Source organism: Notolepis coatsorum (genome assembly GCF_963971535.1).
Source record: "Notolepis coatsorum genome assembly, chromosome: 3".
Taxonomy (NCBI): Eukaryota; Metazoa; Chordata; class Actinopteri; order Aulopiformes; family Paralepididae; genus Notolepis; species Notolepis coatsorum.
In genome coordinates, this window is record NC_140167.1 from 66,365,262 (window position 1) to 66,381,761 (window position 16,500).

General features: G+C 44.6%; 1 protein-coding gene across 1 annotated transcript in view; it reads left to right on the forward strand.

The window, feature by feature from the left end:
* Window positions 1-1,790: 1,790 nt before the first annotated feature.
* col24a1 (collagen type XXIV alpha 1 chain) overlaps window positions 1,791-16,500 on the forward strand; it is a 313,480-nt gene continuing 298,770 nt past the window's right edge. Inside the window, exon 1 of the mRNA XM_084310995.1 lies at window positions 1,791-2,247. Within this exon, the coding sequence (XP_084167121.1) occupies window positions 2,192-2,247 (56 nt within the window). The 5' untranslated portion in view covers window positions 1,791-2,191. The remainder of the gene's footprint in view (window positions 2,248-16,500) is intronic.

Below are 16,500 nucleotides of genomic sequence, written 5' to 3' on the forward strand. Positions count from 1 at the left end.
ACATCTCTGAGTTTCTTCTACAATATGAGTCTAGAGTAGACCTCTTAGGTCATCAGGGACTGGTCTGCTAATTGTTCCTAGGACCAAAACAAAACATGGTGAAGCCACATTCTGCTACATAGCTGGAATAAACTGCCAGAAGATAATTAGATCTACCGCAACTCTGCCTTTGTTATACTGTGCCTTCTTTTTATCATTTATTTTTTGTGTACAGCACTTTGGATTGCCCCAATGTATGAAATGTGCTTTATAAATACATGACTTGACTTGACCTCAAACCTGTGATCTCATCAAGATGTCAATAACGTGATGTGGCTGCTCAACAGACAATGAATATGAGACTGATTTTGTAGACTCTGAGAATATTTGTTTGAGTTTATCATACCCAAGAGGGCTTCATTATACAGTTCGTTTATCAGCTCCGGAGATGGATAACGTACCCATATCCTCAGCAATTCCTACTCTCTCAGTCATCTTTACCATCTGTTAATTCCCTGCGGAGCAGTAGATTGTTTTGTATTCTTTAGTGAGGACTTGTACTCTCAGCTTATAGGGTCCCATGCATGGCTTGGCTTCTCAAACCACATGTTCATGGTTGTTGTACCATAGTCAATTGTTTATATAATGCTTGGTACTGTGGTCAAACTGAAATTACCATCATACCATGATGATATTGTTTTTTTGTAATGACAGGAATAATGTCACCTAAATTATTAAGTATGACTTAAAATGTCTGGTTTCTGGGGTTTGGAGAGAGTACGTATTGAGTGGACTGGCTTAAATTACAAGTTACCCCCCCCCCCACACACACACACACACACACACACTAACACTTCAATACACAGTAAGACTGTTATTACTGTTGTACTCTGCTACTATGTCTATAGTATACTGCTATGTCTATACTACTCTCTATATGTACTATGCTACTATGCATACTACTACCTACTATGCCAATAATGTCTATACTACTATGCACTCAGAGTGTATAACTCAAGTTTGACACTGTTTGACGAACAATACTACTTATTACCCACCAGCGGTGGTGTACCAGACTTGTTGTACAAAATGTGTACGTCGCTTTGTGTAAACGCATCAGCTAAATGTAAATGTAAATAGACATTAATGTACAGTATTGGTATTCCCCTAGGTGTGTCCATGCACCATTCAGACCTATGACAGTTGAAGCACCTTGCAGCTTTGACTGTCTATCAATAAGGAGTGACACACCACCAGTCTAAACACGCACAGAACCCCCCCCCCCCCCCTCTCTCTCTGTGAGTGTGTGTGTGTGTGTGTGTGTGTGTGTGTGTGTGTGCGTGCGCGCGTGTGGTGCGTGCGTGCGTACGCGCGCATGCATAACCTATTAAAATCTCACACCACACCACACGTATACCTGCTGAGCATCGAAATGCGCCGATAGTCCACACGGACGGATCAACCATTACGCATACGCGTAACTGAATTGAATGCTCGAGGCATTGATGGACACACAGGCCAAGGCCCGTATCCGATCTGTGATGTCACGGCTCGGTAATTGGTGAAATCGAACACCGGCCGGCTGGTAGAGTTGTTGGGGTTGAATACGACTCTTCTTGCATCAGTGCAAGTCAAGGCACATTGCAGCAATCACCGCCTGGAGGTATACACGGCTACAGCGCTGCTGGCTCAGTGTGTCTTGTTCTTGTTGGAAGAGCCACTCCGCAGGGAAGCAGCTGAGCTCTCAACCTCTCATCTTCTTTAAAAACCACATTGTAAATACTCAACTAAACACGGTTATATAGTCTAGCTCGGCGCGCCACAGCCATCGCGCTCTCTCCATCATTGATCTCCGTGCAACTTCTTGGATAGGTCGTCGAGAGAGAGAGAGAGAGAGAGAGAGAGAGAGAGAGAGAGAGAGAGAGAGAGAGAGAGAGAGAGAGAGAGAGAGAGAGGAGATAGCCTACTGTAGTCGTCGGCGTGCCACAAAGCGCAGAGGAGTTGAGAGCGAGTGAAGAGGTTTGAGAGAGAGAGAGAGTGGGAGCTTCTCTCTGCTGGACTTACATACAATGAGGAGGTTCTGAGGTGGCAGTGCTCCTCTATTCAGTTGACGCCTTTGGCTGCAACCAAGGACTAAGCCCATGACCCGCTATCCTCTCGCGTGGAATTCTGTTTTCACCTAGATCTCTGCTGCCTGGACAAATGCATACAAATGCATTTAGGAGCCCAAAGGACAAGGAGTGGACACGTTTCTCCCACGGCAGTAACGTAAGTAAAACATATTTTTTTAAAGACTAAACATCTGGATGTCATACACACACCATGTACAGGTATTGGCGCCTGTGCGCATTTGTGCCGTCGGTGTTTCCAAGTTCACCTTTTTAAAGGGTAATCGAGACAAGAGTGTTAACGCAACGTGATCTTTGCGGTTCGGCACGTCTCAATGAAAAACCGCATACATGATGTTGCGTGATCGTGGTGATCACTAGTCCCGCAAAATGCGTGAGTTCACATTGTCGTGCGCAAGAAGTTCAGAACCAGAAGTTGGCTTTGACCTCTCCAGATCCTCTCCATGGACACGCAGCTCGGTTGATTCACCCCCCTGGCAGGCGGCTGGTCGCGGCTATATGTGCTTCAGACCTTGCGGCACTAAGAACATTATCTGAATACCTTTTACCTTCTTCTACTGCACCCCGGTCCCAAGCCTCCCCCTCGTTCACATATACATAATACACAGCTAAGACAACAGAGCCATGCGCAGTGATTTAGGGCCAGGACTTGGAATAAATTGGCCTATTTAATTTTGTGTTTCACAATCAAAATCACTCCAGGCAATTACGTTAGTATTACTGACATTTATCTCACTTGGCGTAAAGTGGTTTTGCTTTGAAAAAGAGAAATAGAAAGTGCTTGTATTTTCCTTTTCTTTCTTTTTTTTCTTAGCGCACTTATTCCCAAACATTCCTCATGGAAGTGTGCATCATTGACATCTAGCATGCGCTTTTTGCTGCGCTGTTATATTTGACTTCAACAGCCGAGACTTCAGAAATCCGCATGCTGGGGCTCCTTTAAAAGAGAGGGGGGGGGGGGGGCGGGGGGGGGGACGTTGTCATCAGAAGTGAAGCCAAGTTGTCTGTATTCTGTTTATGAATTCCTTACAGTTCTGATCTAAAACAGTTGCTCTCTCAAGCCGGACCAGTTTGCGCATTGGGTAATAATAGTGTCTGTTCTTAAGAGGGAAAATTAAGTGGGCTTGTAAATTGTAATCCCACTATTGTTATTTTTTTTGTCTTTGAGAGTCAAAGTGAATGAGCCTACGGGGTCTTGTCTGTGGAGATTGAAGCTCCATGAATCCACTGAGGGGGTCAGTGTGCTGCATGTGTATCACTGGCTAAATGACAGGCCCCTACAGTGGCTCCTGGCTCCTGAGCACTAGACAATCACCCACTGTTACAGGCATCTCGCTGCTCAATTGCTAGCTGTGGATTGGACTGTATGGCTACACATGCGTGCACGTGCATGTGCACACACACACACACACACACGCACACACACACACACGTACACACTACCACTCACATAAACTTGGCTGCGAGCCTGGCGCCTCCTCAACATTGGCCTGTTGCTCTTGGAGCGTACGCTATGATAAGGTGATGATGCAAGTTTTTTGGTACATTGAAGGAAGGGGGGGGGGGGGGAGTAGAACAGACATTGTGATGAAAGAATGTCATGGATTATAAACGCTGGCAAAATTGCCATTCTGATGCAGCCTATCTGGTTTGGAAATGTTCCCTACGTAATGCCTTTTAGAGACTGAGGGCTGGTGTGATGATGCCGCCAGCCTAAGGTGGCCATCTGTATTTATTGCACCCCCTTGTATGCACCAGTCAAATAACAGTTTTTGGACAGAGCTAGCCTACGGTACCATTTGTAACTCTTGGGTTAGCTTAGCTAGTAGGGCTTCTGTCTTGACAGTGAGAGTGAATGGACCACATCCAACAACAGCAGCCCACTTTGTAGGTCAGGTCATGGGCAGTGGTACCGGTAGCTGAGGAGGGGGTAGACTGCTTCTGAGGAGGGGGTAGACTGTCTCTGAGGAGGGGGTAGACTGCTTCTGAGGAGGGGGTAGACTGTCTCTGAGGAGGGGGTAGACTGTCTCTGAGGAGGGGGTAGACTGCTTCTGAGTAGGGGGTAGACTGTCTCTGAGGAGGGGGTAGACTGTCTCTGAGGAGGGGGTAGACTGCTTCTGAGGAGGGGGTAGACTGTCTCTGAGGAGGGGGTAGACTGTCTCTGAGGAGGGGGTAGACTGTCTCTGAGGAGGGGGTAGACTGTCTCTGAGGAGGGGGTAGACTGCTTCTGAGGAGGGGGTAGACTGTCTCTGAGGAGGGGGTAGACTGTCTCTGAGGAGGGGGTAGACTGTCTCTGAGGAGGGGGTAGACTGTCTCTGAGGAGGGGGTAGACTGCTTGGAGGTACGGTTTTGTAAACCCTAAATAGTATTTATGTTAATAGCACTTTAGCTGATAATATTAGTATACCTTATGTAGAAGGGTGGATTATCCCTGCTTATGGGAGTAGTAGTACACAGCCACCTGGTAGCAGGATACTATATAATTGGATCTATATGTACCCCCGTCTTTGGCCCGGAACATCGTTCTGGAGGGCGTGCAGCAGGAGTGGATGGGGCCCAGGATTTACTAACCTGGGGGATGGTACTCTGGTCTCCCTCGCCTTCCAAGGCGGTCAGCAGTAGCTCCCCACACACTCTCACTTCCCCCAGTACCTCCGACAGCCCTCCCACACCCGGTGACTGTCAGTTCAATAGTGTTATTGGGCTTCCCTTTAAGCAGTACCCTTCCTTGACCACCTGTATAGACCCTTTAATTAATGTGCTGCGAATGGGGTGGAAGGGTTAAATAGTTATACCAGTCACAAGTATTTACCCAGGGGTTAGGTTAGCATATATGGAAGAAACAGACACACACACAGTGCTCCCAATGCTGTCTACTTTATATGAAGCCTGGTCAGTTTATCAGTTACAAGTTGTACTTCAGATTATTCAGATAGCACATATTCATAAACGGCACCGGGTGCTCTCACTGGTAATGTAGGGGAACACTATTTCCATCATAGGCACCGCGTGCTCAATACATTAATAATAACCCCGCTTAGAATAGGGGAGACCCAGGCACAAAGTAGATGATTCATTGGGAATTCAAATAACAATAATAATAATACAAAAATACAAAAGAAACCAAGTAAATGTGGGCCCACGTTACCAAATAAAACCTACACTAAAGCCGATTTATATTGTTTGGGGTACCCCTTAGGCACTGGTCGTTAGCGTTCGCTTGAATGGACATTGCAGCGACCTCTGCTGGTGGGAAGAGGCGTCCTCTGCGGCGTCGGGGAGACGTCCACTGCGGCTGTTGTTTGATGCTGGCGCGCAAGCTAATACTGTTTGGCTACCCTAAACACATCTAAACTGCGGGTCTGAGTGCACCCTCCTGCTATCGGTTGTACTACTAACGCAACGTGGCTGACTGTACCACCGGTCTTCAGCGCAGCGCGCCCGGTAGTCTACTGGAGTCAGATGGAGCCGTTAGCAGCATGCTAATACACCGCACACTTACTACTATAACCCGTTAACTATGGACGTTAGTCCTTCGTTCTGTATCGCTTACTCACACACTATCGCTGGTACTTCTAGGATAACACGTCAACTAGCAAGTACTTCTTATCACCCGTCGCTCTCCAACGGGGCTCTTCAATATCACTCCTTCAACGGGGCTCGTTTGAGCACACGCCCGTTGCGACTGTTCATGGTTGAGTTCACTGCCGAAGAGAGCTTCCTGGTGCTCCGGCTCCCAGGTAATCCTCTCTTCCTTATTGCTTCTCTCTCTCCTCCACTCCACCTGCCACCACTGCCACCACTGCCCCCTGCTGGCAACCGCAACTGATCCCACTATAGGACCACTTCAGCACGGGAGAAAGATGCTTCAATGTTATTGTTAGTGATCCATAATGAAGCCGGAGAAGAGTAGCACCTCACCTCGTTATTAGACCGGGCGAGATATCAAAAGGAACACTGTTTATCACACTTTATACACACACAGGGAAAGTAACAGTTAGTCAGCACTTCTGAATACTTAGCAGAATATTCAGGATGCTACACTTACATGCATGTCCTAACAATGAGAATACTTTGTATATCTCTATAGACTCTCAACTACACTACTGGCCACATGGGACTTTTAAGTACTCTTTGGTTACAATTAGCATGTCTTTTAGGATGTAACGTCAAACAGCAAACTGTTCTTATCACAATAACAGGCTCATCAGAGTCAACCTGTCACCACACTTTTTAACTATTATTTTAACTGCGTGCAGTAAAGCATGGAATACAATTCAACGTGTTACAAATAATGCCACTTCTCATCTGTACATGGTCATTTCACAATACAGACCAGTCTGAAAGTAATTCAGAAGAAGCCCAGTGGGAAATCCATTTGAAATCGACTGCATTTTGTAACTAGTGGTGTTAGGACTGTGAGAGCTCCATTTTTACAGCCACAGTGCAATTGGATTGTCAGTCCAATATGCTTGGAATAGAAGTCCTAGTCGACCTATTTTGGATTATTTGAAATTAGATGGGTAATTATGTAGTAGTAGACTGTAGTAGAGTTGTATTAGTCATGTGTATGGCCAGTAGTAGAGTTGTAATAGTCATGTGTATGTATGGCCAGTCATCAGTGAAGCCTTGGTATGGATGAGTTGATGTAAAGAGTGTCCCTGTCATGTCACTGTTATCTTTAATTATCTTTGTTTGTTAAGCTCGCAATTTCACTTTCAGTGACTCACAATACGATTCTGCAATAGTAGAATTGGGGTTGTTGTTACTTTCTTTTTTGCTAAGCTATAGTGTATGTGGTATAATATATATATTGTTACCTTTTATTGGGGGTATTTAGAGTATCTATCAGCCTAATTACCCTCACAATATATAGGATGGTGGGATCACAGAGTTACCCACCTCCCTTCAGCGCTGCCGCCTCCTCTGGTATCACCACACACCACTGGTTGGAAGGACTCTGGCCCGTCTGTGTGTGAGTGAGTGTGTTTAGTTCTTCTAACATCTGCAAGTTCCCCCCACGACAGGAAAAGGCCAAACCAATAAAGGCCAGTGGAAGTTTACTCACAGCCCTTTGTCTGCTTGCTGTCTTGTGGACTAAGTCAATCTTTACCCTGGTCTGCAATGACCTCTTGACTCCCGTGACCAATCCCAGTGTTTCGGGAGCGAAAAGGCCAGAGGGAGGCAGACTGAGGTGACGGGCTAACCGGGTTTGGTTCTGTTCAACCCCGGGGTCTAAAATGAGCTTGAATGTCTAACTCACTTTTGACTCGAGGCTCATTGAACACTCTTGTCCCTTTCAAAGTGAGATTCATTTTCTAGAAGCCCCACAGTATCAGTGTAAAGTTTTAGCATGCATTTCTTTTTCTTTTTAAGAATGAATTGGGATCATTACATTCTTAATAGGTTCTTAAATGTTATCGTCTGTGGACACAACATTTATAATTTTAGTCTCTCACCCCGGGGACCAGGCTCATTAAAGCATTATGCATTAGTCATCCAGCAGAAGCAGGAGAGTTATTTGAGGTCCCACGCAAAAGCCTTACAGACCGGTATAAGAAAGGAGACATCCACATACACACATACTTTTCCCCCCACACTTGCTAAAGTGACATTTTATCCAATCAGCACTTCATTAGGTTTCATAGGATATGATAAAAGGCCCTGCGTTGGACTCCCACAGAGGTGGGTTAGGTTGGGCCCACACATAGCCTACACTACAAGATTCAGAACAGATTTAGTCCTATTCGCTATAGTTCCACACGCAAGTTTAAGAGTCAAAATCTATTTAAATCCTAAAAGCTTTCTCGGAGCTCTCTGATCTCTCGGAAGATTTGGCTGGCAAAGACATCTTTGCATTTCTGAATCAGTGGCTGTGTGATCTAGTGGTAACGGCGATGTCATTATCCACCCGGTGTCTCCTCGTAAAATCCCGCCGTAAAAATGTTTTCATACGATCCGAAGGGATCAATTAGGCTGTCCGTGTTATTAGTCAAAGAGCCTCTGTTGTGTGTGATCAGTCATAGGCGGCAGGGAACCTGGGAGCAGGCAGATGCTTCACTTGGAAAGTGTTAACCCGCTAATCATCGCTAATGGCCACTTGGGACGTGTGAGGAAGATGATTCAGCTCAATGCCTCCATAATGAAGTCATAGCTTAATGATCTGGGCGCAGGTGGGAGGGCTAAGCCGCCGCCAATCGGGACCCCGATCATGTCCACAAATGTTACGGACGTCTATGAGCCATATCGGCCGATACCGATCGTTTTTGGTAAAAATTATTATTATTATTATTTTTAATATATCCTTTTTCTTTTTTTTAATAAAATATATATATTATATAATTATACTTTTAGTTGTATTATCTGCGAGACATCGCCACCACGCAACAAGTCAAAATGCTCGCCATCTGCAAACAGCTCCACTGTCTGTGTGTATAGTACTCTGCTTTGGTCAAATCACATTCAGCATGCCCTCAGCTAGCCCCTTTCGTGACTGCGATGCAAGCCAGGGGCTCGAATACGCATCGAATCAATGTTATAAGACATTGATATCAGGAGCTATCTGTAGCTACTGCTAGCCGGCTAGATAACGTTAAGACAACGCCTCAGTGAACTATTTAGTTTACTGGGACATTTAATTTAAACAGTGAGCTAACGTGAGCTAACGTTAGCTACCTAGTTAACGGAGGTATCATGCACTCGACTATTGCTGGAGCATTTGTTGATATCAGGAGCTATCAGTAGCTAGCCAGCTAGATAACGTCAAGACAACGCCTCAGTGAACTATTTAGTTTACTGGGACATTTCATTTAAACAGTGAGCTAACGTGAGCTAATGTTAGCTACCTAGCTAACGGAGGTATCATGCACTCGACTATTGCTGGAGCATTTGTTGATATCAGGAGCTATCAGTAGCTAGCCAGCTAGATAACGTTAGACAATGCCTCATGTATTAAACTAAAAGTGAATAGTTGACTGGGTCATTTTGTTTAAACAGTAACGTTAGCTAGGTAGCTAACGTTAGCTCACAGAGGTTGCATGCACTAGAGCAGACTATTGCTGGAGCCTCTGTTGACACGGGTCTGGGAGGGGGAGGAGGAGGAGGGGGAGGGGCAGTGCGCTGCAGCAGCTGTGTGCCTGAGAGAGAAGTCAGCGAGTGAGAACTCCGCTAAGAATTGGATCATGTTTTTCTATCAGTTTTCACGGTCGGCGAAAATAAAGCATTATCGGAATTCACCGATCTCATATTTATACTGAATATCGGCCGATACAGATCGCTGGCCGATCGATCGGGGCATCCCTAATTGTGGGTCCTACATGTCTGGTTCTACCTCTGGTTGTCACATTGTTTTATATTTGGCACTCTTTTGACTTCTATAACCTGTCTCAACATGGGCTTTCTAGAGTACTTGGCTCTAAACATGTGAAAAGCCTAAAAGCTTGTGTGTATGTGCTATTGCTGCTGTGACGCGAAACCTTGTATCTCCAAAAAGTACATTTTGAAGGAATTGAGGAAAATCTGTGGATGCCACCTGTGTATTTTGGAGTTGGTTTTGTGGGCGTTAGTGACATTATATAATATGCATCGGTACTTCCTTTTCACCACCGACACCAATTCCTGAACGTTAAAGGAACGCGCCAAAATTACTGTATGGGAAATACGCTTACCATGTTCTCCAGAGTCAGACAAGAAGATACAGCAGATACCAATTTCCTCTCTGTGCCTTCAGTAGAAAGGTATCCTAGCTGTTGGCCAAAAACACCTCTCCCATAGTAGTGAGACATTAATTTGTGCTAAGCTAGGCTAGCTTTCAGCCGGATAGCTTTCTACTGAACGCACAGAGGAAATCAGTATCTGACTTCTTGTCTGACTCTGGAGAGCGCATTTCATGTGGGTGTGTTCCTTTAATTATCTGCCCAAACTGAGCACAGATCTAATTCCAGTTTTACACTGTGGACTTAGACTATTACCTTCAGGTTATTGGACAGACTTAAAAAAAAAAAAAAAACACATTGTGTCCAAAACGATTATATCTGACATTTTACACATGGCTTTCAGTATCAGATGGTATCAGCCTGGTATCAGCCCAATATTCCATATCGGTATCAGTAGGCCTGTCTTTTCATCCCTACTAGTCAGGAAACCTGCTTAGCACTTAAAAGACTGTGCATACTTTAAATTCAAGTAAACATAATTGAAAAACACAGGAGTGATGAGGCTTTCACCTGACAGCAGTGGCCAAGTGTAATTTCCTCGTCTCTATTTTGACTTGGACTGAACATGGGCGCGTGTTGTTGAAGTGTCAAGAGGGCATATCAGTGGTTGGTCGAATGCTTCCAGGTCAAAGGTCAAATTAATGCTCAAGTGCCTGAAAAATTTCTCTGTGGGAACCACTCGGAAGTACCTCTCGGAGCGGAAATAACCCAATTTCAGCTTTGAAACATGTTGAATATGTTAAATATGTTGGTTCTCTTGAGTCTTAACTTTGCAAGAGAGAGACGTTAATGAATTCTGAAAATTGAGGAGTGTTCCCCCCTTTAAAGAAGGCTCTTTGTGAGGTGTTCGACTGTGATGATAGTCTTTAGAGTTGCTCATTCACAGTCGATTTATCAAACTGTTTTGTTTTTTAGACCAAGAATTTATTACATTCGACAAATTGTTCGATTAAATCAACTGGTCGATTAGTCGACAAAATCCTTGACTATTGAGTGTCAGCCCTAGATATTCTAAACAGGGTTGATCACATTTCGTTAAACAAAAAAAATCAACAGTCAGTAGACTGAGTTGCCCACTTTATCTCCCACGAGTCAAGTCTCACTTTCATTAAAGGCAAAGTAAAGGGGAAAAACAACAGTAAAAAAATATATAATCAATGTTTTTTTTAACAGGATTGTTTGTGGTGGGCCATCATTAACGTCAGGCTCTCCTGACATTTCCCAAAATTATGTCATAATAACACCTCTGCAATGTTTCTTATCTTATCTTACACTTATATTGCACCAATATATCAGCAGACAATTGACCAATCTCAAACCCTGCCCTCTTTTCTTGATCCTCCAATCACAACTGTTGCTTCCTCTGGGCAAACTTTGAAATAGGCCCATCGGTATTGGTCCAATTGAAATATATATATCTTTCCGAATGTATAATTAGCATCTTAGTGACCTTTTATTTATTTTTTTATTAAATTTTTTTTATCTTTTTCCCCCTCTTTCTTTTTCCGATTTTTCTCCCATCCCACTGTTAGTCGTTATGCCAATTCCCAACCCCCTTCCTGGTTGTTTCCCCTACTGTTTGTCCGAGAGGCCGGAGACTGTCACATGCTTTCCTCCGACGCATGTGCAGCCAGCCGGCAGCCAGCCTGGCCGCGCAGATTCTCACTGGGAGAGTGTAACGTGTGGGAGGCCGCACTACCTCTCACCAGATCCTACCTTCGCTGAGCAGGCGCCCCGACCAAACTGTAGGGGTCGCTGTCCACAACGCCCACCAGGACCCACCCACGGCTCCCCTCCCCCTAACTCAGCCAAACGAGTTAGTATAGCGATCAGCCCGAGCCAAGGCAATGCTGACTCTCCGGGAGTCGAGACCGCAGCCTCTTGCATTGGTGACGAGCACAATCTCCGCTACGCCACCTGACCGCCTATCTTAGTGACCTTTAATACAGATAGAGGTTTTCTTAGTCTTGCATTGCCAGACCTTTCCTCACACTGCATTCTAGCGGTCCATACCGGTTAAGCTGGACCCGAGCCAGTCAGTTTTTAGAGACATTCACTATTGTAGGCTGGCACTCTGTTATCAGCATCCCCCACTTATAGATGCACACAGTCCCCTCCCCTCTACTGTTAAAACGCCAACCAGTGCCCGGCCTGCCTGTTGCCTCCACAAATCACATGAGAAGCTTTTGAGAAACACAAGAGCTACTTCACTGGCTCTCCGTCTTCACCATTCATTACTTAAGGGAAAACCTCATCTCCCACAGTTGTTTTGGTGGATTAACAGCTTTGCGTGGTGTTGCTGCCACTCATGCGTGTTTGGTAAGTGGCCTGCCGAATTAGCCGTGTAAACAATAGCACCGCGAATCCCGCAGCTCACCGAAGTCACACCCCAGCCCATCGTCAACAGCAACGCTAGGAAAATGATTTCCCCCTTCTCCGTATGAGGATTGTAAACAAGGTTTAAGTGGATTTTGCCCCTGTTTGCCAAGTGAAATTAACCACTTTCCCTCTCAATTTACTTCTCAGCCCCCCCCCCCTCCCCCCTCTCATTCAATGAGCTATTGTGAGCCTTCCAAGCTAATTTTAAGAGGAGGGAAAACGTCTTTGGACAGATTGGTCGCAAGCGGGGAGTTTTAAGCCGGGATTATTTATAGTCTTGACATGGCACTCACTCCCCACATTGTGGTATTTCCCTTAGTCAACAGAGCAGTGTTTGGGGAGCTTTGTCCCGCTTTCAACAGCCGTTCCCATAAACCACTGGGACTGGAAGGCATGTCTTAGTGTCCTGTCACTTAGACAGGGATTTACCTCGGGACTCGGAGAACTAAACGGAGATGTCTAGAACTGTTCTAGGTGTCGTCCTGTCTCTCAGGGCCTCTCTGACTCTGGGACTATTGTGGTTCCTGGTGCCTTTCCTGCCCCAATACACTCCCGAACCACCACAGAACAAACACTTCACTTGCTGCTTTTAAGAAGCTCTTACAAACCTACCTTCCAAGCATTTTCTTGATCTGTTAAAGGCTGTTTTTGTAAAACTGTTGACTATAAACTGTAAAAGTATTTAGTAAATAAAGGTTTATCGTACTTACTTACTTGCCTACCGTATACTTGTGACTTGTGAGTTCACACTCACGACCTTCGTTGCACATGTTTAATATTTCCTTTAGTTGATTAACCATCAGTCCTACGTAGGGGTGGGACGATACATCGATCCAGATCGATACATCGATGTAATTATCAACGATCGAATTGGATCGATGCGATGTAATAAGATCGATTCATATCGATACTCTTATTTTGAAAATCCTGTGGCGAGTCTCATAACTGATTGTGTTAAATGGGCATATGATATCATCTCATATCGATCGCAGGCACCTGAATCTAATCGTATCGTATTGTATCGTGAGAGACTTTGTGATATCGGCAAATATCGTATCGTTGTCCAAAGAATCGATATCGTATCGTATCATGATGAAACTGGTGATTCCCACCCCTAGTCCTACGTCTCAGCAAAGGGAGATCCTACCAGAAAAGCTTATACTTTGCTTCCCTATGACACATTCAATAAAGAAGTATCTATTTGACTTTCAAATACCAATAAAAAAAGAATAATAAAAAAAAAAGGTTCTATTTGAGACGTTTCTAAAGCTCTAGGTTTTGACCATGACAAGAGCAGCGGTAGTAGAAGTGCTTTCATGAGTCTGTGTCCCAGGGGTGAGGTTACAATTTAATAATTTGGGTCACGGCCCGTAAAACCTTAACTGCCCAGACTTTAGAGAACATAATTGGCTACACAAAGTCCATTATCGACCAATGACACAGAAAGTTGGCAGATCTTCAGTGAGGTGGTGGGGGGGGGGGGGGGGGGGGGGGGTCCTGACATCGTCGTTAGTTGTGCTAAAGCGCTGATCCATGCTGTCCGTTTTGGTGACCTTAGGCATGCCTTAAATAGCCCTGGACACGGAGCACGGAGACAGGATGACAGACTGGCCGGCAAGGCTGCCCCTGACTCAGCATCAGGTGTCCATCCCGGCCTGACAGTCCAAATGTGGACGTTTTAAGGGTTATATTTAGTTCGCCCCTTGTCTGCTCTTAAATTCAGCCCGAGCCCTTTCAAGCCAAAAACGGCTCCTGTACGGCTTTTCGTGAAAAAAAGACTCCACCCAAACAGATGAATGATTGTATTCATAAATGTTCCTCCTCTTCCCCCCAGTTTCTCAGCCCCCTCCTGGGGGTGTGTGTGTGTGTCTGTCTTGCCGTCTGAGGAATGTCGCACTGGTATCTCGATGGGGAGCAGGTGACAGGGCTCATGTGCTGTTTCCCCCTCCTCCTCCTTCCTTCTCTCCCTTTACTGTCTGTCTCTTCAGTCTTTTCTTCTCTGTCGCTCCACTTTCTCTCTCGCTCTCTCTCTCTCTCTCTCTCTTTCTCTCTCTATCTCTCACTCTCTCTCTCTATCTCTCTCTCTCTCTCTCTCTCTCTCTCTCTCTCTCTCTCTCTGTATCTTTATTTTTGTCATCCTTTTTTCTCTACTTTTTTATTTCTCTCCCCCTCTTTCTCTTATTCTCTATCCTTTTCTCTCATCATTCCACCGTTTGTCTCTCTCCCTCCCTCCCTCCCTCCCTCCCTCAGTCTTACCCCTCTCCACCTCTGTCTCTCTCTCTTATTCCCCCCGTTTTTTCCTATCGCTCTACTTTACTATCTGTCCCTCTCACTCTCCCCCTCTCTTTCTCTTACTCTCTCTGTCCTCCCCTCTGTTCTGTTCACTCTCTCTCTCTCTCTCTCTCTCTCTCTCTCTCTCTCTCTCTCTCTCTCTCTCTCTCCTCTCTCCTCTCTGTCTTTCTCAAAATGTTCTTATTTTCCTTTATTTTTGTCTCCCTTGTTTCTCTCTCTCTCTCACACACACACACACACACACACACACACACGCACACACACACACACCCACACTCACACGCACACACGCACACGCACACCACACACACACACACACACACATGGTCCACGGGGGGCCACACTGCTCTAAGAAAACAAACATGGCTGCCGGCATCGGCATGCTAGTGCCTCTCCCTCTCTCTCAAACAAGGCCACACATAAAAACACAATTTCAGTCTCTTTTTCAAATGGCAGCTCCCTCTCTTTCACATTCCGTAACCATAACTACATGACACTATATGGAAAAAGGTGGCAGGTACAGTATATACTCTCATTCTGTACAGTATGTAGCCACAGCAGGAGCCCACAATAATCCCACAAAGTGACAGCATAGCATAGCTACTGACCAGGTTGTGATCAATAGCACTATAAGGTCAGTGATAAAGGGGCACTTCACCAAAAAAGAACAATGCAGATTTATTTATCACATAATCTTGCACACATCCAAAAACTCTAAAACTGTTTTGCACACAGTCATTTGGTTCGACAGCCATTGAGAGTAAATGAGCTTGAATACGGCCACCAGCGATGTCATCGGGAAAATTGAATCCGTGTGTTGTGTTAATTACAGCTCCATGAAATGATGTAGATGGGGAAAAAAAGCAATACCTTGTCTTATAGGGTCTGCTGCCTTATCATTTCTTTGAGCTGTAATTAAGCTGTCACTATATTTTTGCAGTACATGTAGCAGTAGTATGGGTATGCAACAGAGTATAGAGGGAGAAACATGACAGAGAACTCTAGAGGAGATCACTCCTAGGTCAGCAGAGGTGCCTGTGGTTCGAGACGTTTGGTTTGTAAATACTACAACGTCTCCAGTGTTTGACTGGTTATTATTTCAGATGGAGCGATCATTTTAGTTTTTAGTTTCTTTGTGTCTTCAATTTAACCCGTTCGGGTGTACAATCTCACACAGTGAGACAAGATAAGATAAGATATTCCTTTATCAATTCTGGCAGGTATGGGCAGGGTAATAGTAGAAAGACATAAATATAGGCAATACAATTAGATCTGAATATAAAAATATGAGAAGAAAATAAACAGTGTAAACAATATAATTAACTCTGAATATAAACAATAAACAGTGTAAACAAAGGTGCAGATGAGGGTCTGTATGCCTATCGGTTATATTATAACGTTCCCATAAATATAGGCATTGAATAAAGAATTTTAATCTGAATCTTCAGAACTGAACATTCGAATGAACACCGGCTACCGGACATTGAAAGCTATGGAGTTAGATCATTCCTGGAAATCAGAGAACATTTTCCAATAAAAGTGAAAGGGGTTAAAGAAAGGTAGGAACACCACTTATCCGTGAAGGGGTTTAGATGAGCAGTCAGCATTGTAATGGGAAGCCGGACCTGGATATATGATATATGTTGCATGAGCATTCTCAAACAATCTTGTCGATATTTTTCATTCTATATGGATGAAAACATGATACTGCATACACCTGTACAAGATGTAGTGGCAGGTGAGAAGGGTATATTCTAATAGTGAGAAGTTGGGTATAGGCTATTCGCTGATTCCATACAGTACAGTAGGTTTCAGTTCCAACACGGAAAGGGATACATTATTTTATACTATTGCTAGAGTTGCACAGCCATACCTTACAGATTCTCTAAGAATCATGTTGTAAGAAACATGTGGGTTACATATTTTCCATATGGGTTTTTTAGTACAGTACGGCTGATAAGAAGGTCCTAGGTAATGCTCATATGAAGCTCATAGGATACTCTTGT